Below are 21969 nucleotides of genomic sequence, written 5' to 3'. Positions count from 1 at the left end.
TGCCAAGTAGCAAGTAAGGAATTCAGTGTCATCCAGATGTCAACAGAAAAAGCAATACACATGAATATTAAAACAATAATCACAAACATAATGTAAGAAGGGACAGTGATTTACATTTCTGTGTAGTGGGGCTGTACTATGTGCTTGCATATTGAAATGATAAAAACTGCAAAAAAGCAGAATATAAATAGTATAAATACCAATGTAGACATAAATTTGAGTGTACATAAACTATATAGACACAGGTATAGTAACAAAAAGAGACTTTGGCACTAAAAAGACTAATGCTGAGATATATCTACTTGATTTGACAGATGTGGATGACTGAAGCTTAGCTTTAGATAAATGTTTTAATGTATTCCTGCACAGAAGGAAACTTGTGACCATTTTGGTCCCATCACTTACATTGTAAGTGCATTATGAAGGGATCTTCTAATGGCCAGTATGAACAAGAAGACTGATTATGGCAAGAAAAACCTATTTCAATGTTCATTTGGGCACCTGACTGTTGTTTTATGACGAGAAATTATGAAAGCTGTCCTTTACTTTACATATTAATCACAGGTTTGGTGGTGTAGTAAGGCATTTGTAACTGGCAGTTCAGATAAGGCACCTAATCATACATAATGATAAAACACTAGTAATCAAATAATTGTGTTGTAATACACCCTGAGCACTCGATATCGCAGCGCCGCCCGCTGACGTCATCAGCCGAAATCGATTGGTTCGACTCTCGCGAGAAGTGAGCAAAAGGCGATCAGAACAAAGAAAAAAGAAAAAAAAAACCGGTGAACAACGCTGATGATGGACACATCCATGAAATCCAGGGACTGAACCCAGGTCTGTCCGCTTATCCTGCTCTATCAGCGGTCGTAATAGTGACTCGTAACGCGGAACTGCTGCTCGACCAGCCGAATGAAACCGTTCTCCTCCCCTGCAGTTTGAAGCATGAATCATGGGACGGCGTTGCTGTGGAAACGACGGTAACTTGCTTCCTTAAATTAGCATGTTAAATACCGCTAACGTTAGCAAAAACAAGTAAACCCGTTAGTTTGTGTCACAGTAGCTGGCTGGTTAGCTTGAGTTTTCGAGTTCAGTTTGTCGATGTAATGATTGTCATTGTATAATCAACCCCATGAAAACTGAAGTGGTTCAATAATCTGCCGCGGCTGAGGAGTGAGTCTGTTGACTGTGTGTACAACAGTGAACCCAGCTCGAACCCATGATGATGCTCCAGGATGGGTCATTACAACTCCTTTGCCTCACAGCCAGCAGTGGGGTCCCTCTTTTCACAAGGGGTGCCTCCAAACAGCTCCCATTCTCGGTCATCGGCTCCCTGAACGGCGTCCACATGTTCGGAGGTGGTCAGGGAGTGGTGTTGTCCTGCTGTGAGACTGAAGGCGGCGGGAAAGTGGTGTGGAGAGTTTTCCAAGACAGTGTGATGCTCATTGCTGTGAGTGGAGGAGGTGGACAAGGTGGTGCAGGCAGCAGCAGCAGCAGCAAAGAGGAGGAGATCCGTTTACAGCGTCTGTTGGAGAATGTGTGGAACTGCATGGTGCTGGTGCTGGGTCAGGACGAGTTGGCCAACGTGAGGAATGTGGAGCGGCTGAAGAGGGATTTGCGCTCCTGCTTCAGCCTCATTGATCAGCTGTTGGAGGATAGGCAAGAGGGCATCCTGGGTAACCTGACACACTGTGCTGACACCCTGCTGCCTCCAAACCCCGCTCTTCTTCAAGAGGCTGTGGAGGGCTTCGCACAAGCTGCAGACAGCGAGTTCGGTTGCCTCATCGTCCACGGGCGGATAGCGGCGGCCACTGAAAAGTGGTGGCGACTGGCACCGCAGGAAGTTGTGCTGCTCTCTGCTTTGATGAGGTCCCTCTCAGCCTCTGGATCAGCTTCCTGCGACTACCCAGTTTTCCTTCCTCAGGGCAGCCCCACTGTGGCTCATCGTCTGCTCCGCTTCCAGCTGCTACCAGGGGCAGATGTGTGTGTGCTGTGCGGCCCAAGCCCTTCCCTGCACAGAGCCGAGAGTGGGCTGGTGGGCCGTTTCTGGTCACCTCTGGTGGAGACCTTGAGAGACTGCTTGGCTGTCGGAGAACGCTGCTTACCTGGATCTGTATCCCTGCGTCCTGATGTGCTGGCACTTCTCCTCATCAACCGTGAAACACGACGTTCAGTGTCCTGTGTGCGGACTTCCACTATTCACCCGCTTGGTGACGCTCCTTTGCCCTCCAAGGCTCGCTGCTGGGAACTACTGAAGCTCTTCTACATCTTCAGCACTACACGCTACTTCAGCCAGGAGGAGACATTGTGTGTGTCCCCAGAGGAGAGGGTTCAGAGAGGCAACACAGAGGACTTTGTCCTTGGATTCTCCCACCAGCCACTACAATGCTATTTAGTTACAGAAGAGTGTAAAAGCTACGGACTTCAGACACCACAACACCAGCTTTTCCTGCTCATCCCGCTGTCAGTGCCGACATTCGCACTGCGTACAGTGGCTACACAGACTCTCTCTGATATCACTGCAGCCACTGCGCTTTAATTATTTACTTAATATGAAACCCTGTAATGTAATTACAGTCACCTGTAATGTGTATTCACCACTGGCATTTTGATTCTATCTTTATTGATAACTGCAATCACACAGTTATTGCTGACAAAGTGATCATGGAGCAGAAAAATGAGCTTCCATACGTCCGATTTCTGTAAAAACAGTGACTTATAGACTACTGGAAAGACGTGTACAACAGAAAATTATGCCACTATTAATGGTCTGATCAGGCATTTCAGTAAACTGCTGTTCAAGAATTTAATGCTGATGAAAATATGAAAAGTGAAACTGCTTTGAGCTTGAAAGATAGTCACTGTTGCACAATTGTGTCTAACTTCACTGGCAACCTAGATTGCACTGAATCTAAAAAATGTACTAAATAGTCATGTGAAAATGTTACACTGGGATGAAGATGTGCCTGCTGTTCACTGTTTTGACATTTTGAATCATGTGCCTTCAAAAAATATAAAAACACTTTGCTTTAGTTTCAATCCTAATTATAATTATATGCTTTCTGTAGGTCTTTCTATAATTGAGAGACTTTTCACATTTTTCTTGCCGCAGATTTTAATATTAAATAAATACAGTTGGTAATGAGAAGTTATATGTTTTATTATGCTTGTTCATTTTCTTGCTGTGCGACACAGACAGTGGACACAATAGTTGCAATACAGTAGGTTACTTATATCTCATATGTTCATGTTTCAGGCAATGAAAAACCCAGCAGCACAAGCCTGATTAGTGAATGTGAGGTTGCCTACAAATGTGCAAGAAACCACCTCACCATTCTGTGAATTAACACAACTATCTGTATTCCGTATCATTTAATGCGGCAGTGACTATTGACAAAATTATTTTTGACTTAAAGCCTGTAGCCCCACTTTGGGCACAAGCTGCCAACAAAGGCTCTCCAGGCATCCCGGTCCTGGGCCAATTTCTCCAGCTGTCCCCATATATGGCCAGTTCTCTTCACGTCTGCCTCCAGGTCACGGCACCAGGTGTTTTGTGGTCAGCCTGTTTTAATTACATTAGCCTAGTAGCTTCCAAATGAATCTGACTTTCACTACTCAGTGTCATACGTCCTCCAGCTGAAAGTCCGTAGTTTCTCTTGAGTCTCTTGTTCGTATTTCTGTAGCAAGAGGTTCTTTTTTTACAGGGAGAGGTTGCTGGCCCCTCGTTCAGCCCTCCTCCCTTTTCAGACGGGCTTGGGACCGTCCTTGGCAGAGTTGTTGAAAAAACACACACACAAGCCATTATTGAATGAATACTTCAAGTCATGATAATTGCAGTGTTTTGTGTTGTTTGTAATTGCACTGGTAATCTCTAGAAAGGTATTTGCTCTCTCAGATTTCAGTGTGTAGTCACAAAGTTTTACTGAAAGTCACATTGAGGACTATTGACATGCCAGTAAGTAGATTATCACAGTTTATCACCAGATACTTTGCTCTCCATGCAAGGAAAGTCAGTCAGGGAACAGTTTGTATGCTGAAATTTCCTCACAGTACGATCCCAGTATAACCTGGGAAGTGTGTCAGTAGGCCTGACCTTGTTCCCCCAGTCTGACCCCACCACCAGAGCAACAGAAATACTATATATGCCTTTAAGAACATTTCAGTAATCATGATTTTTCAGCAAAACAACTCTGCAGATTTTTTTGTGTATGATATAGCATCTTTCAAATTATTCCGATGGCACCAGTCAACACACATTTTTTCAAGGGAATTTGCATTAAACCCCCCTGTCCCCTCCTCTGAAGCTGGAGGAAACTTAAGTGGACCCAAGTCCAAATAGGAGGAGCATTCATAATTATTTCGTTCACAAAAAGTAGCTTCCAAAGTCTCCTCCCAAAACTGCACTCACTGGTGCTGCAGGAGTAAAGTGAGGGGGCAGTGCAGTGAGATCGGGACAAAGTTGGAAGCCGCACCTGGTTCGCTGGTTGTATCCATCTGAGTCTGTAGTGCAACGCCGTAGGCTCAGTAACCGGAGAGCCGAGCCTGACTGACAGCCTGACGGTGCGTAGGGTAACGGAGAAGAGGGGGTGGGATAAATGATGGACACGAAGCCACACAAAGGGGGCTGGCTGTAGTGTTGCCATGTGTGCAGAGTGCATACCCCAAAACTTCAGAGTGAAAAGCTTAGTCAGTGTGCGTGTGTGTATGTGTGTGTGTGGATGCAGTCAGGGTCCTAGGAAGCATCCCGGGATTTTATATCTATTTTGTCGAGGCCCCATGAGCACTATCACCTGTGAAAAGTCCAAAGGTCCGATCGCTTAGTCATTTTTAGGAGTGCGGTGGCTGCTCTTGCACAACTTTCAGCTTCCACTCTTCTCGAGTGAAGCAACCGGCGTTGGTGCAGGTCGCCGAGCACCGCAGAGGCTTTTAAACTTCCCCCAAAAAAAGGGCCGCGTAACATGTCAGCCACACGGATGCAGATGTTATCATCCAGAAACATTCGGCTTTTAAGCCGAGGGCGAAACGAGATGTTAGCCGTTAGCAGTGGAGCGCAGCGGGCCGGTGGTCCCAGGGTCCGCTCACTGACCTCTCCCCCTCTGTCCTCCTCCTCTCCCGGCAGAGCCTTGTCGAGTCTGAGCGCAACGCGACGTGGGCTCCCCAAAGAGAAAATGTCCGAGAATGGAGTGGCATCCCGGGCCAAGGTGTTGACCATTGACACCATGAACCCCACGGTGAAGAAGGTGGAGTATGCCGTACGGGGGCCCATCGTGCAGCGGGCTGTGGAGCTGGAGAGGGAGCTCTCAGAGGTTTGTACCGCAGGCCATTTGATCACAAACTATGTGCCATCTCTCTGTCCTCTGTGGAATGTGTATCTGCTCTGTGATAGACACACTTCTCATCTGCGCATTTGAAAATTATTTTTGTGTAGTTCACATTCTCTCTTTTCAGGGACTCTGGGACTATGGACAGAAAAAAATCTGTACTTTTTGTTTAATTCAGTTTACTCAGCAAATTTTAAATAAAAAAATGACTAAACTACAATTTAGTACTCTATCTAACAAGATGAAACTTAGCAGCAGTTTTCTGTTTTTCTGTTCTGTTTTAAATAAAAGACTGGGGAATTGGTACTTATATCTGTCCAAACTTGCTATAATATACTTGACTCTCTGGCAACTTAAAATTTTAATTGGCCTTGAAAATTTTTATGACAAGGTGCATGTATCATAAATGCTTGTGTTTTTGGCTTCCTGGTTATGTACTTACTATTACCATCTAAACATTATCCCAACAGGGCAGGGAAGAAGCCTGGAAAGTGATAACACAAAGTCCATCAGTTAATTAGTAATTCCTGAGGCTGATAATTATCAGATAATTTGTAGACCGGTATGATCCTGATAATGTGTCATACCATCAAATTTCACCGACTGGTTTCTGTTCTGCAATGTTAATCTCTAACTCCTGTTTTTTAAGCCACTCATCGTTTTTTTCTGCTGTTTCACCTCCCCCACCCCCCGTCTGCTTCTTAACCACAGTTGCTTATAGAGAGATCCTAAGAGGAAGGTGAAAGTCCACAGTTTAAACCAGAGACAGTTTGTTTTTCTCTGTCCTGTTTATGTGTCTCACCGTGTGACCTACTTGTCATGTACATATCTGTTACCTCACTTTACCTCCGACAGTTCCCACCGTCAGAAATATCCAGCTTGGCTCACCGCCACTGCACCATTTAATTTTAACAGCTTAGACAAGCATCTTTGTAGTTAATGAGTGTCTCAAAAGTCTAGTAATCAGTAGGAATATCTATTATATAATAATAGATATTATTTAATAGATATTAACTTTTAATCCATACTAGAAATTTCTTTTGTTTTTAATCCACAATGTTATATGTCCTTTTTATCTTATTGGCACTATGAATACAGACCATTTGTTCGTTTCTAGCTTCTTAAAAGCACTGTTCGATCCTGTCCTTTTACACTTTTTATGGTGATGTGGCAACCAGCTGTTAGTGTGCAGAGTGCAGTCTGGTGTGAAAACTGTCCTCTCTTGAGTGCTTTGCTCAGGAAGGGATGAGTATGTGAACAGGTTCTTGCACAGGTGAAAGGTACAGCAACATGGACCAGCAGGGATTGTAATGACTATAATGAAGTGGTGACCTTTTAACCAGATGGCTCACTGGAACCAAAGATTTTCTCTTCTGTTTGCTCTGACCAATGCTTATCTGCAGCTGATCCCCTCACTCCAAGGGATATTTAATTTCTTCTCAGCTGTACAATAGTTTGATCAGGCGTTATCGAAACTATATCAAGATGTTCAAAAAGCAGATGGAATTGCAGCTCAGGCAAGATATTGGGGGATGGGAGCATTTTCATACCGTATACAATCACTAATTAACTCTTCATTAATAGTTCTATCCAGGACAGGGGAAGTGCTGTGATTTCTTTGTTCACTAACTGCATACTGTACCACTGCCAGTCTTTTCAATAGTACAACTGCCTGCCAGAAGGCAGAAATGTACCCCAAGTAATCAAATGCAGTCCTCCCAGCTTACTCAATAGTTTTTAGAAAAACATAACTGTGCTTCTGAAGACTTTCAACTGTTGCTCTGAGCACAATCAAAACACACTCCCCTTCATTTTACTAGCACTCCCTTTTCCAACTTTCGTTTAAGGTTTGGATGGTGTTTGATTACTTTGGGAAACAGGTCACAGAGGTATTCTTGCTTTTGTCAGTGAATTAAACACCATGAATACACACTGTGATCCCCCTACTCCTGTTTCCTACATACCTTGTTTTTGTGAACTGAACTCTTTGCTTTTCATTTATGGTACAATTATTTCCTTGTTCTCATTTTTCCCCCTAATACTAAAGATGTGTTAGTTGTTGAAGGCAACAGGGAATAGAAACAAGACACACTTTGAGCCAACTTACTGCACCAGTTAGCAAGTGCACAGATAAAAGCTGCACATGCAGTTATTACATTGTGGTCTTTGTTTTGTCCTAATGAGCAGCTCGCTGATAGTGAATGGGGACCTTTTTGAAATGTTTTCTAAAACCTGAACAGTCGCTATGGGGACAGACATACAAAGCAGTTTTTTTGTCAAAGTCTTTAAACATATTCTGCCAGAAAGAAAGGCAATATGCAAACCTCCAGAAATGTTTCCCATGAGTTTGCATCTCACATGCATTGATCTTAGAAGTAAACAGAGCACAACTGAAATTAAGAAACCAATGAAACTTGAGTAACACGCAGTCAAATTATGCAAAGTGAACTCTCTTATCTTAGTTTATTATCTGAGCCTAATACTTTATACAGCTTTACATGGGCGTTTGGTGTATTACACCATTAATGAAATATTTCCTTTGTAAAGTCTTGGCAGAGGAAAAGAAGTTCTGCTGGGACTTCAGCATTATTTTCTGGACTGTTTTATCAGCGACGAAGGACAAAAACCACAGACTCTTTGATTTGGTTCTCAGGAGCAGAGGTCAGTTTGTTTCTAAAAGGTCCCATCACAAATGGGCGTGATGGTCCCATTGACCTAGGGGTGTTATTTGCCCTGTGTATTTTTATTGGCCCAGACTGAGAGACGCCTCTACTCTGTGACCAATGAGAGAGCAGGAGACTCCAGTTTCCTAAAATCTGAGTGGGATTGGACAAATCAAACAACGGGCTCAGTTGAATTCCGCAGGGTGATGGTGTGAGGCTCCATTTGCGGCTTCTCTGCACTGTTTTGGTTTCCACAGGGTGATGGTGTGACACTCCATTTGTGGCGTCTCTGCAATGTCACGCTGTTCCAAACATCTGGTGTTAACAGCGTGTATGTGCTCGTGCTTGTCTTTGTGCACGTGTCTTTGTGCCTTTTTGTCCTCTGTGGTCTCAGCTGTGCAAGAGATTATCTTTCACAAACTTTATATTATTGGCCTGGAAACCAGTAATATACGTATATTAATATAGTAGTATATTATATACATATATACATATATATGTACAGTATATGTTTATATATATATATATCTATATACACACAGTATACCTCTATTTTGGTAATAAATTCTCCTAATTATTTTTAGACATTCAGTTTATTGCTGCTTTGCTATCCTCAAGCCAGATCTTACACGTGTACACTGGCGAGGTTAAACGCTGCTGTGTAATGTATGTCTTAGTGTTTATGTGTCAGAGGGTTAATGGTATCACTGTGATAAGGTAGTTTGCATAGGTTGAAACTTTGTTCCCATGTTTGCACATATTATCTGCACATACATCGAGGCCGTTTCAAATACCAAATGGTTTCTGCGTCTGGTGCAGTGCTGCATTGTAACCTCCCTAATAAACTATTTTAAACACTCATTTCTGTCAGTAAAGAAATGTACTGCACTTTATAATGTGAGCAGCAGTGTGTGTGACAGAGAAAAAAACAATAATGTAGCTGAGAGAGGGAACAGCTGATAGCTTGCATGGCTTTCCTGAATAATGCTGAAACAGAAATTAGTTACTTCTGGAGTTCATGTTGTTACCTAGAAGATCTTATTTATTAGAAACCTCTAAATTAAAGGTGCCCTTTGGAGTTGTTTTGATAAACAATCAGAATTCTGTTTCTTACCAAAACACATTGTATGTATGAATCTTGATAAATGTGTTGAATGAATTTCCGTCCTCATAAAACATTTGCTAAGATATTTTAATCTGTGGGTAAACCCGTCCATCTGACACGTTGTTTGAAGCATTTAGTCCTATTAGTCCAAATTTTTGTCCAGAACAGTTGGGACAGGCCACAAGCTACTTGATGGACAGTATAGGAAGTAGTGGACTGAGCATTGTAGCCTGGTGAATATTTCTATTTCCACCACTTCTATACATGTTCCCACAGCAGGAAAGTCAGTTCAGTACAACCAACAGCCAATATAATCCATCCCTGCAAGCAGTTTTGAATAAACAACTGAACCCGCGGTGCACCGTGCAGCTGCTGAGCTTTCAACCTCTTGTGACTTAAATATTCATGGAAAAGTTATGTATGTGTTTAAGCCTGTGTGAAGTTGCGGTGTCAAGGTTGTTTAGGTGCAGTGTAGGGTGGTATCGGTTCTCAGCCAACCCCATTCTCTTTGGTGACCATGTTTTTTTTATTTCATTTCCCCATTTATTTGCTGAAGGTACAGGAACATAACACACAATTATGTAACAGTTCTTGCAATGTGTCTTTTATTAACACTCATTTCCTTTTTTTTTAGATCTATAATCACCCCTTTATGTTGTGTTTATGTCCTGCAGGGAATGAAGAAGCCCTTTGCTGAGGTCATAAAGGCCAATATTGGGGACGCCCATGCTATGGGCCAGCAGCCAATCACTTTCTTCAGACAGGTCTGTTCCTAAACCCTTCCCCCAACCTCTCATCTAAATATATCACTTCCCCTTTGACTTCTGTGTCTATTAATCTGATTTCTTCCTCCTTAAATAAATCAGTGTTGATCAGTTTTTTGAGTCTTACCCCAGAATCCAAGCAGGATTTTGCATCATCTCCCATCTATTCGTTATACTCACACCTTTCTTTGTTTCAAGGTCTTGGCCCTCTGCTCCTACCCTGAGCTGCTGAATGACAGCACATTCCCAGAGGATGCTAAAAGTAGAGCACGTCGCATTCTGCAGTCCTGTGGAGGGAACAGTATGGGTGTGTTGGTTTTCTGTGCAAGCACAATAAGCTTTATGTAACTGCAGGCGCTTATTACCACCTTTAGTCTCTTTATACACTCCTGGTGTTGCTTTGCTGTGTTAAAGCCTCAAGTTGTCATAGCAACTTCTATTGTCTCAATATGAATCTCCCTCAGGTGCCTACAGTGCCAGTCAGGGCATAGACTCTGTGCGTCAGGATGTGGCCCGCTACGTTGAGCGAAGGGATGGCGGTGTGCCCTGTGACCCAGACAACATTTACCTCACAACAGGGGCCAGCGATGGCATTGTGGTACAAAACACCTCTGATTTTGACTTTGTGACTCTGATGTACCTTGTTTGTTTTCCCCAAAAGAAAATATAATCACAAAACACTACAGTCGTATGTCTTGATCAGTTTGAACTAAATTTCTTTACAACATTGAACTGACAAAACAGATTTATTTTCAACTGACACCTTCATCAGAGCATTTGTGACATCAGTGACCTCCCTTTTTAGCCATGTTAGCAGTATGGCTCCAGGGATGGCAATGTCAGTCTGTCGGCCCACCAGTTTGGCTGAGACGGAAATATCTCTACACCTCTTGGATGTCTTACCGTGAAAATATTGTACAGACATCCATAGTGCCCAGGGGATGAATCCTAAAGACTTTGGTGATTCCCTGACTTTTCCTCCAGCGTCACCATAATGTTCACATTTGTGGCTTTTAGCTAAATGTCTCAACAACTATTGGATGTATTGCCATGAAATTTTGTACAGATATTCATGTCCTCCTCAGGATGAAATTATATTAACTCTAGTGATCCCCTAACTTTTCACCAAGGGCCACCATCAGTTCAAATTTTTAATTTGTCCACTAGTTTGGTGCATGAACAACAAAACTGACATTTCCATCACACTCAGCTGTGCTTTGTGTTCAGTGAATATGGTAAACATTACACCCGCTGAACACCACAATGGTAGCATTGTCATTGTGATTATGTTGGTATGCTATTTTTAGCATTTAGCTCAAAGCACCACTGTGTCTAATACAGCCTCACAGAGCCTCTAGCGTTGCTGTAGACTGTCAGTCTTGTTAAAGAACTCATCATACAAGCAGCAACCAGAAGGAAAACAAATATGCATTTGAGAGCAAAAAACAAGATGTACTAGTGTTCAAGATAAGAAAAATGTTGCAATTAAAAAAGAACTCACTGTATGCTCTGATGAAGCCTTCAGGCCAAAGTAGCAAGGCAGAGCACCAGACTGAAATTCAGTGCAGGAAAGGTGCACCTATTTCCTTTTCCTATTTTTTACTCATGTTTCTATGTAGATAAATTGGTGTGTGGGCAAAACTACTCTGTATACATGATTTTAAAATGTCATCACATACATGCTAGTAACACTGCTGAATTCACTTGTTTTCTCAAGTCACTGTTCTCATCTCAAATATCTTTTTTTGACCTCCCCTCTGCCTTCTTAGACCATGCTGAAGCTGCTGGTGTGTGGCGAGGGTGCCACCCGTTCCGGCGTCATGATCTCCATACCTCAGTATCCCCTGTACTCGGCTGCGCTGGCTGAACTGGGTGCTGTGCAGATCAACTATTACCTTAATGAGGAAAAGTGCTGGAGTCTGGACATCAGCGAGCTGCAGCGTGCTCTGGATGAGGCCCGACGCCACTGCAACCCCCGAGCCCTGTGCATCATCAACCCTGGAAACCCCACCGGTAAATCACCCTTGGTCAAAATTAACACTGTTGTGATGTGTTGTGATTTACAATTGGGCATGTGACTTCTTGTCATTCCAATTTATATTTGGAATATGTTGTAATGATTTTTGATACTGTTCCTATTGATGTACCAAATAATTTAGCATTTGAGTCTCAAAGTTCATTCTTGACCTTAAAAACAGTAGTTTGACAAAAAAAATATTTAATTCAAAGTCCAATTACTTGCTTTTTCCAGAGTTTTCAGCTGCATCACGTGGTTTTCCTCAGTGGTCAGGTTTGTTCAATTGTCTGGGATGTTGGAGACAGCTCACAACCTAACAATGTGAACTTTTTCCATGACAACTGAACAAACTCCATTTGCTGAGGAAGACAGCAAGATGTTGTTGAAAATCCCCAGAAAAAAAATGTGGGTGTGAACCTTGAAACTTGTTTTTGTTATTTTTGTCCCAGATGATTTGGCCTCTTTAGAGCTCTGTGTTTATCCCAAGACTTGCATATTTTAAAGGGGAGTAGGCACTTTGACCAAGATACCATGAAATTAAGTTACTTGGTATTAAATCCTTTCTGCATGAGGACTATACATTATTTTGTCTTCCCCTTTGTTGTAGTTGTGTAACCAAAAATTTCATGCACTGCTCAGAGAATAGTCACTAGATGGCAGCAAAACGACATAACCATTTGAAACCTTTTGCCCGTAATGAGCCTCCTTCTCCTCCACAGGTCAGGTTCAGAGCAGACAGTGCATCGAGGATGTAATCCGATTTGCAGCAAAGGAACGTCTCTTCCTCATGGCAGATGAGGTAATGTCCCTGCATCTCTTTTAACATCTACCTGCTTTATTGTATTCGGTACCCCAATTACATTCTGTCCCTATCTTTCTTCAGGTGTACCAGGATAATGTGTATGCTGAAGGTTGCCAGTTCCACTCTTTTAAGAAGGTGCTGTTTGAGATGGGGCCAGAGTACTCGAATACAGTGGAACTGGCATCCTTCCACTCCACCTCAAAGTGTTACATGGGAGAGTGAGTCATCTTATTTTCAATGCTTGGATAAGTCTGTTACATCTTGATAAAATGTTGTTGGAAATCAGTTCTTCATAGTTGTTTATAAGTCATTGTAAGAAGAATTCATCTTTCAAGTAGCTTTCTATAATGATCTCTTCATTGGCAAAGCTTTTGATTTGCAAATCTCAACTCAAACACCAAAGAAAACATCTGTCAATATTTTCGTTGCCGTCTCAGGTGCGGCTTCCGTGGAGGCTACATGGAGATTATCAACATGGATGATGAGGTGAAGGCCCAGCTGACCAAGCTGGTGTCAGTCCGCCTGTGTCCGCCTGTTCCTGGACAGGCTCTGATGGATCTGGTGGTCAACCCTCCGCAGCCTGGCGAGCCCTCGTACAACAACTTCATCAAGGTACACAGTCCACATTCTCCTACCCTCATTATTCACAGCAGGATGGGACAAGTAATCAATACAGTAATGTATTGCAACATGATCTCCTGTCATATGTTTTCAATACACTGACACCCACATCATCACAGTTTCTCTTACAATATGTGTGTAGTTAATTGCTGTGGATAATGGATTTTAGCTAGCAATTTGTTTTATGTTATAATTTGCTAATTTGAGTTTAAAACTTATTTTAAACAGATGAAAATGATTTCAATTAATATGTCACTATCTTTCCTTGTCTTGAAACATATTGTATAAACCGTGAAGCTGTTTTGCTTTTTGACAATTCAGACTTTTGAAAAATGTATTGTTGTTGTCTTCGTTGTGTATAAATGTCTGAAACTGAAAGCATTTTTCATTCATGAGTAGTGAATCATGACCTCTTGTAGGTGTGACATTGTCTTGTGTGTAAAAAGAGTCTTTGTTTACCCCATGTAATTCATATAATCAGCCATTCATCCACCTCATGTCGCTCACAGAAGTCTGGAAAAATTCAAGCAGAAAACCCTGTTAGAAAAGGCCAGAAACAAAGAGGGCCATTGTTTCATTTCCAATTAATAAAATCAGGCAAGAGACAACATAATTGTATTGAAACACAACACTAAGTAGAGTTCCTATTTCCAGAAGTGGTCATTTTCAAACCTTTACCTCAAGACTTCTAAAAATCTCAGTGTTTATTCTCCAGACCTCCTTGAGTTTGACAAAACAAGGAATTGCTAACATGAGACAAATTACTCTGTCATGGTCAAAGCACCTGAGATCGCTGGCGTCACAAATGTTTCCAGTGTTTACTGATTCTTGTAACATCTCTCTTTGCTTCACTTTTTTTTTTCTCTGGCCCTCTCTATTCTGTATTTTCTTCTCTTCCTCTCTCATATCCAGGAGCGCACAGCCACTCTAAGTGCCTTAGCAGAGAAGGCCACACTTACAGAGCAGGTTCTAAATACGGTTCCTGGCATCAGCTGCAATCCTGTGCAGGGCGCCATGTACTCCTTCCCTCGCATAACCATCCCTGAAAAGGCCATCAAAGAGGCCACGGTCAGTCCTTAACCTACTCCTGTAAATGTTTTGTAATGATTCAAGTTTCAGTGTATTGTCCTTTCAAGGAAATTACATTGATCAAGAGAAAAAAGAGAGGAAAATAATACATGATGGAGGTATACAAGATGTTTTTCTTAAGACTCTCACACAAATCATTATGTCCTCTGATTATTTCTCTTTTATTTCTTTTCATGGCCTTACCAGCCCTTATTCCCCCAAACTCGCATGTTATAAATTAAATACTCATGGAAACATCTAATACACTACACCAAACTGGATTGAATAACTCTTTATCCAGATTCAGTGCACTGTGCATCCACCACCTTGTTTGCTAAAGGGAACAAATGATTTCCAATAGCTTGTGTTTCAATTCTGTCCCAAGGTTGACTGCTCAGTTGGAATTTCAGGGAGAGTAGATGAGCCGAGCCACAGAGAATCTGATTAGCCTTACAGAGGATAAGGTCAGAGTAAAGCTGACCTAACGACACCTGATCAATCCCAGTGACTCTGCTTGCCATTGTGATTACACAGTCACAGTGTTACTTTGTCTTGGGCTGCGCAAAAACACCACAATATACACACTCAGTCAAAAGACAGAGCTTCTTTAGCAACACATTACCATTAGCAGTTTAAACGGAGATGTTGTGCAGTCCTAAATTCTGAAGCAGCTGAATTCCAAATATACTTGAAATTGTCCCATATTACCAGAATATCAAGCTTCAACATTGTAATGTTTATTTTCTTCTCTGATAGGAAAAAGGTCAGCAACCAGATATGTTTTACTGCATGAAGATGCTGGAGGAGACTGGCATCTGCCTTGTACCTGGAAGCGGCTTTGGCCAGAGGGATGGAAGCTACCACTTCAGGTACAGAACACTTCCAGGACTGCAACTAAATATTTTTTTAGATTATTCATTATTCTGCTGATTATCTTCTCAATTAATTAATCGTTTGTTTTATGAAACTAAAGAAAATAGTGAAAACCAACAGTCCACAATCCAAAGATATTAAATTTACTATAATGTTAGACAGAGAAAGAAGCATTTGCTTTTCTTTTTTTTTTTACATTTAAGAAGCTGAAGCCATCAAATTTTTGTTATGTTTGCTTGGAAAATATTAAATGATAACTTGAGTATTAAAATGGTAGCAAACTAATTTGGCCAAAACTTCCTTTTATATTTACTCCTTTGTTTGAAAAATACATTTAAATTTGAGCATTAATTGTAAGTGTTTTCAACTGGCTGCTTGAAAAAAGTTTGTGCTGAGGTTCAAGGAAGAGAGAGATCGTCTTTTTTTAACACATTTTCTCCTGGCACACTCTCTTTAGTTATTAAATTACCCCTTTTAATGATTCTTAGGTGATTCGTCAAAGTCCATAAAAATAAGAGTTAATTTTTGTCTTTCTTTTCTTCTCCTACCCACCCAGAATGACCATCTTGCCACCGACAGACAAGCTGAAGATCCTGCTGAACAAAGTGAAGGAGTTCCATCAGAAATTCACCCAGCAATATTCCTAAATTCCCACATCTGTTATCCCACCAACCACCAAAAAAAAAAGAACTCTAAATCAGAATTTATCTGTACCTAATAAGTGCCTTCACTACTCGGCTCTGGTCGGCTCTGGTGGTCTCTGTGATGACACACTTTAGCCTTTTCTCAACTTTCTCATTTGGGCATTTACGGACTGTATATAAGTCACTGGTGTTGGAAAACAAAACAAAACTGGAGATGAAGAAATTAATTTAGAGACGTGTCAGTTTGCTATGACAAAGACTTCATCTTCTTGTTTCAGCTTTGAAGGATGTATGTACTCTATACTGTAGCTGTGTATTTTTAAGAATGAGAGATAGCTCATCTGTGTGTATGCCAAACTAAAAAAAATAGGGTACAACTGGAGAAAAGGTAATGCTGCTTGAAATGGTGATAAAATAGTTGAAATATTCCATTCCTACCTACTTGACAGGGAAAATATGCCGAAAAGTCCCATTTGTATGATTCAGAAATGGTTTTGTAAAACCAAAATAAATGTGATTCTAAAGATTATGTCTTATTATTTTGAGTTTTCACATGTCTGTAGAGTTAACAGTAAGATAAATAGGTAATTTTCCTTTGATCTTGAGCATTTATGGAAGTCTGTTAGGGCACTGTGGGTCTTTATACCGCATGCTTCCACTGAGCCTGTTGATTGAAGGTGTTATGAGACCAAATGTCATAAATGTAGTATTCTTATTATTAATCTTATTTTCTTTTTTGGAGGGATATTTGAAAAGAAATTTAGTTTATATTGGATATTTTGACCATTTTTTGCTTCAGTTTTCATTCCAAGTCAAACATTAACTTGCAGTGGTTAGTCAGTTTCAATCTGTGTGTTTATACACTAAGCATGAAGGACAATGTTCACTCTTAAAATATTACTTATCAAAGGTAGCAAACACTGAGACTAGAGGAGAAGAAGAAAGAAAGCAATAAAACACACCATTGGTCAATTCAGTACACTCAGGGGTTTTACAGTCTTATTTGGTCTGATATGCCTAGCAGTTCATGGTGGCTAATGTTAGCTAGTGTTAGCAAAGTTTTGATAGATATCACTAGGTCACTTCAGTGACTTTTCTCTGCTTGTGCTAGTGTTACACTACTTTTTAGCTTGTCACAGAGAAAACATTCAATGGTTTTATCACAAAAGTAAATAACATACAGCACCTGTAGCCAGTAGTTAATGTTTCACATGTTTGTCGCATGCTTGACCTATTTCATTTCCTGTTAGCCTAATAAAAATGTCGTAAAATATGCAATAATTAATTTGTTTGTCCACTTTGTGGCAGCATAAAACTCTGCATTGACATTACCTTATGAAGTAGTTGTGGCAAATTAGCAAACAATTGTATTTACACACCCACAGAGCAACATTAGCATTCATTTGAGTCATGTTTTTGGCCAACTGGTGAATCTAGGTTCAACATCCACTCTCCTTTTAGATTGGTTTTGCTCTCTACCAATTTCTGAGGGAAATATCTAGCTTTTTTCACAGCTAAATGCTCAACCATGTTCGCCAGCTAATTTTGTTTGTTTGCAGTTTATCACTGGGCAAGTATTATGCTAACAGTGTGTTCGGTTTTGTGACCAGCATTGGTGAATTCTGGTTTGCAGGCCAGAAAGCCAAAAGTTCAACCAAGTTCACCGGATTATACAACTCTGTACAGCCCAGGGGAACTACAGATATTTGTGGTAATTATCTTTGTCACTACAAGCAACCCCCTTCACCTTACATATAGTCATTTAATCTATTGTTAATATAAAAAGTATTGATTAGTGCAGCTTTAAAGGACCAGTGTGTAGGGTTAGTGGCATCTAGCAGTGAGGCTGCAAATTGCAACCAACTGAATACCCCTTCCCCTCACCCCTCTCTGTCAAGCATGAAGGAGAACCTACTGCGAAACATGTTGAAAATGCAAAAGGCCCTCTCTAGAGCCAGTGTTTGGTTTGTCCATTCTGGGCTACTGTAGAAACATGTTGGTGCAACATGGCGGGCTCCGTGGAAGAGGACCTGTTCCCTATGTAGATATAAAGGGGTCATTCTGAGGTAACGAAAACCCAACAATTCTTGGTTTCAGGTGATTACACATGACTTAAAACACACTTATGAATATTATATATTATATTCCATTTATTCTGCCAAGTCTGTTCTGCTAGATGCCACTAAATTCTGCACACTGCACCTTTAAAGCAAATGAATGAAGAGAATCTTGGAAAATGAAGGAAATTCAATGTGACGTCCTGTAATTGCCACTTGAGGCCACAGTATCAACTTGTAGAGAGGCTGAACTCCTGATAATTAGCGAAGTAATATGATTTCAGAGTGAGGTCGCTCCCCAGATCACATGTATATCTGTGACAAGGCCAGCTGTATCTGCTGAAATTGCCACCTCTAATAATGATGTTGTACAGCTTGATTTCAGGCTCAAAAGACTGTACATAGTTTATCAACTACTTTGTCTCTATTAATCTGTCATTAATTTTATTGCCTAGTCTGCAGTTTCAAAGCAAGTTGGGATGATGGATGGTAGGCCTACTGCAGGTTATGTGTGTGTGTATGTGTGTGTGTGTGTGTCTAAGGCAGAGAGATTGAAAGACCATGTAGAGAGAGTGTTAAAGTGAAGCAGTTTGAAGGGGTTTTCTGCTCTCTCCCTCTCTACTCCGCAGCGGCTGTCAGCTTTAATTATCTTTGACAAAGGGCCTGCCGAATCCTAATTACACTGAGCTTTGTCTTTCCTGGAGCCCCTCACCATTCACTCCAGCAGCATGACGTGCTCACACGTTCCAGTCCTCTTCACCCTAAATTAATTGGGGGCGTTTGCGTTTTCTCTCTCATTCTCTGACAACTTTGGGGAATCAAAGGTCATCATTAGTTCGGGTGAGGATGTAGGGCGACAGGACGACAGTCATGCATCAGACATCGGCGCTGTCATGTGGCTGTCCTGGTTATGACAATGACCAGTCTTTATTCGCTGTGTAGAGTCTTATATGAGGAGATTCATATGACCAAGCGGAACAGCTGATTGAGAACCAGCTGCGTTTGTGAATTAACAATCATATTGTGTTCTTTATTCTGTACATGTGGACAGCCGTGACCGTATGAGTCCTGGCATTTAGCAGGGAAATGTAAGAAGGTGATTCCACCGAAAATGTCATAACAGACTCACCACACGTGTTTGATATCTCAACTCTAAATTAATCCTTTTCACTTAAACTGTTCAAATATGTTTTTCCAGTATAAAGGATATATTGATTTAGCAGACTAATGCAATTATACCACATAATGCAGTGATACAAAACAATAATACTGACATTTCCTCAATGTATTAACTAAGTGAGCAGCAATTGTGTTAAATGGTTCTCCTCCGCTGTGCAGGGGTCAGTTTCAAACATTATGAACTATTGGCTGTATTGGCCAATTTTAGAAATACTAAGGTTATGCGACAATGCCCCCCTTACCTACCTCAGAAAAATTTGACCAGACTCCAAAAAAGTGTCTAAATCTTCTCTCGTTATTTGGATTTGTAATATTTATTTTTAAATGTTAAATTATATTTTCTGTAAAATGTAATTCTCCAAATGAAGATCCAAATAATTATTCCTCTAATAATTTACAAGCCAAAAAAGTAGGCTAGTCACATTTTAACATATTGAGTCTAGAAATAATATAATCAGCCTAAAATACCCACCACATGTATGTTTTTAACCTTAGAATATCCTAAAACCCTGTAACTGCAAACCCTGAATGGCTGATGTGGAAGGTAAATTTGTTTGATCAACCACACAGCTGGAGGTTAACACAGATTTAGTGTAAAACTTCATTACTTGATTAATATATTAATTTTTGGCCACTTGGGGGCAGCACCTCAGGCTGTAATCACAACATTGACATTATCGCCACCCTATAAAGTTGCTACAGTGAACATGTTAGCAAACAGTTGCACATTTAGACATCCAGCAGACATCACCAGGCATGTATTCTCTTTCCAGCTCTGTTTTGGTCTCTCTAAAGAGAAATGTCTAGCTCTAAATGCTCCACTATGTTCACCACGTAGTCACTAACTTTGTACGACTGCCTCTTGCCATTTGGTGCTGGACAGGTAGCCATTGCAGTGGGTTGATCAGAGCTGCATGCCACAGCTGAAAACAATGCTGATGAGAGCTGTGAGATTGAATCAAAACTGTAAAGTCGCCGGCCTTAAGACCAAAACAATGTGCTCAAAGACAATAAAATGCACTGTAGAGCAGAGGGGATCTGGAGGGTTTGGTGATAAATGTATATGGTTTTGTCACCACGAGCAGAGCGACACATTAGACGTAGAAACCACTCTTTCAAACCACAAGAAGAAATCAGGACTTCTTTGTGATAAGAAAATGGTTCTTGTCAATACCTGTAGTCCTAACACTGGGCAAGCTAAATTTCTGACAAAATTGAGCGTTCCATCATCAAGGTTCTCGGACATCCCAATATTAATTGGTGGTGATTTTAATGTAACAGCTCAGCCTGGTGTCGACCGGTCTAAGCAGCCTTTGCCAACTGATGGCGTGTAGCCATAAGACCTCTTGAGTCCTTATACAAACAAACTCTAAAAACTCTGGACAAAAAGCCAATGCATTTCCATCACTGTAGGGTACTGGAGAAATACAGTTTACTGAGCTTTGAGAATTTTAGATTATTCTCAAATTTGTGCCTAGTTAAAATTTTAAATGGTTTGGCCCCTCCTCCACTATGTGACTTTGTATACACTCGCTCAGTAAGTTCTATTAGATCCTCCAGAATATCCTCTATACATGGTTGTACCATACCATTTCATTGCATTGCATTTGGACAGTCAGCTTTCTCTGTGAAAGTCACAACTTAGTAGAACGTGCTACCTGATGATATGAAGAGCTGCAGTTCTATCAGTACATTCAAAACAAAATTAAAAAATCTGCAAAAAACTACTCAGTTGACATTGTGGATGTATGTGATGTGCTATTGTCTGTAGCTCTGTATTTTGTATAATGTGTCCTGTGTGTTTTTTTGCTTTGTACTGTTTGTTATTATGCTGTTATATGTTTTAATTGTCACCTGCCGTATTGACTGCAGATGAAAATTAGGTATAAGCTAACTCTGGTGCAGTACATCAAATGGTAACATTTATATAACACTGTACATGGTCCCAATAAATACAACACAACAACAACAGTTGCAAGAAATAATGCATGAAGAAACCAAATTCGCATTGTTTAAACTTAAAAGAAAATATATTGAGTCAGATGATAAGGCAGGAAAAAATTCTGGCAAAGAACAAATTGAATCCAAACATTTAATATCAATTATATATGATTGTAATAAACAACTTATACAAGAGCCAAAGCAAATTGATAATTGTTTTAAAACTCATTATAAGAAATTATACAAATCAATATGTTTACCCTCGGTTGAGGGGGCAGACAAAAAAGAACTTGAGGAATATATTAGAGATGCAGAGATAAGTGTCTAACGGTAAGACACCTGGAGAAGACGGATTTAGTATTGAGTTTTATAAATGTTTTCAGGATGTTTTGACTCCCTTTCTTACAATGCTATGTAATGATATTATAATGTCTCAATCAGTGCCTGTCAGCATGCGAACAGCCGTAATTTCAACAATACCAAAACCTGGCAAGATTATATGTAAATGAACAATTTCAGACCTGTTAGTCTGCTTACTAATGACAACAAGATATTTGCTAAAATACCTGCAATGCGTCCAGAATGAGTGGTTCCCTCATTGGTCCATTTTAACCAAGTAGGATTTGTAAAAGGCCAACACGCCTCAAGTAACATGAGAAGGCTCTTTCATATAATGCACAGAGCTGCTTCACTTCAGCATCCAGCGGTAATGTTATTGCGGGATGCTGAAAAAGCATTCGATAGGATCGAATGGCTATAGTTATCTCATAGTTTAGGAAAATAAGGCTTTGGACCTGTATGTATGCAGTGGATTAGAGGAATTTTATTACAAACCACTTGCCTGTTAAAACAAATGTAATTGTGTCCTCATCCTTTGTGCTAACTAGATCAGCAAGGCAAAGATGTCCAGT

At 40.7% G+C, this 21969-nt stretch overlaps 2 protein-coding genes across 4 annotated transcripts; both read left to right on the top strand.

Moving 5' to 3' along the window:
* The first annotated feature begins 763 nt into the window (after positions 1–763).
* Positions 764–16407, top strand: gpt (glutamic--pyruvic transaminase). Of its 3 annotated transcripts, none has more exons than XM_044369294.1 (12): positions 764–983; positions 5123–5309; positions 9767–9856; positions 10055–10163; positions 10321–10454; positions 11626–11869; positions 12593–12672; positions 12757–12893; positions 13113–13287; positions 14209–14364; positions 15121–15233; positions 15794–16407. In XM_044369294.1, exons 1-12 carry the CDS (start codon positions 949–951, stop codon positions 15882–15884), a joined length of 1551 nt encoding a protein of 516 aa, XP_044225229.1. In that variant the 5' UTR covers positions 764–948; the 3' UTR covers positions 15885–16407. The 3 variants fall into 3 exon arrangements, with proteins under 3 accessions (XP_044225229.1, XP_044225230.1, XP_044225228.1); XM_044369295.1 differs by lacking the exon at positions 764–983 and adding an exon at positions 4388–4563; XM_044369293.1 differs by lacking the exon at positions 764–983 and having other exon boundaries at positions 4637–5309.
* fuz (fuzzy planar cell polarity protein) lies at positions 990–3155 on the top strand. The gene has a single exon (XM_044369296.1). The coding sequence runs from the start codon at positions 1223–1225 to the stop codon at positions 2540–2542; it is 1320 nt and encodes a 439-aa protein (XP_044225231.1). The 5' UTR covers positions 990–1222; the 3' UTR covers positions 2543–3155.
* Positions 16408–21969: the final 5562 nt, after the last annotated feature.

This window comes from Thunnus albacares, chromosome 12, assembly GCF_914725855.1.
Source record: "Thunnus albacares chromosome 12, fThuAlb1.1, whole genome shotgun sequence".
Lineage (NCBI taxonomy): Eukaryota > Metazoa > Chordata > Actinopteri > Scombriformes > Scombridae > Thunnus > Thunnus albacares.
Note: the sequence above shows the minus strand (reverse complement) of the source record. Positions and strands in the feature narration are given on the sequence as shown.

What these genes read in the sequence shown, in the direction of transcription:
- gpt (XM_044369293.1), top strand. Translation starts at nt 4,962, where the DNA reads ATGTCAGCCACACGGATGCAGATGTTATCATCCAGAAACATTCGGCTT. An exon ending in TGGAGAGGGAGCTCTCAGAG is followed by an intron (nt 5,310 to 9,766) that starts GTTTGTACCGCA and finishes TATGTCCTGCAG; the next exon opens with GGAATGAAGAAGCCCTTTGC. An exon ending in GGGCCAGCGATGGCATTGTG is followed by an intron (nt 10,455 to 11,625) that starts GTACAAAACACC and finishes CTGCCTTCTTAG; the next exon opens with ACCATGCTGAAGCTGCTGGT.
- fuz (XM_044369296.1), top strand. Translation starts at nt 1,223, where the DNA reads ATGATGATGCTCCAGGATGGGTCATTACAACTCCTTTGCCTCACAGCC.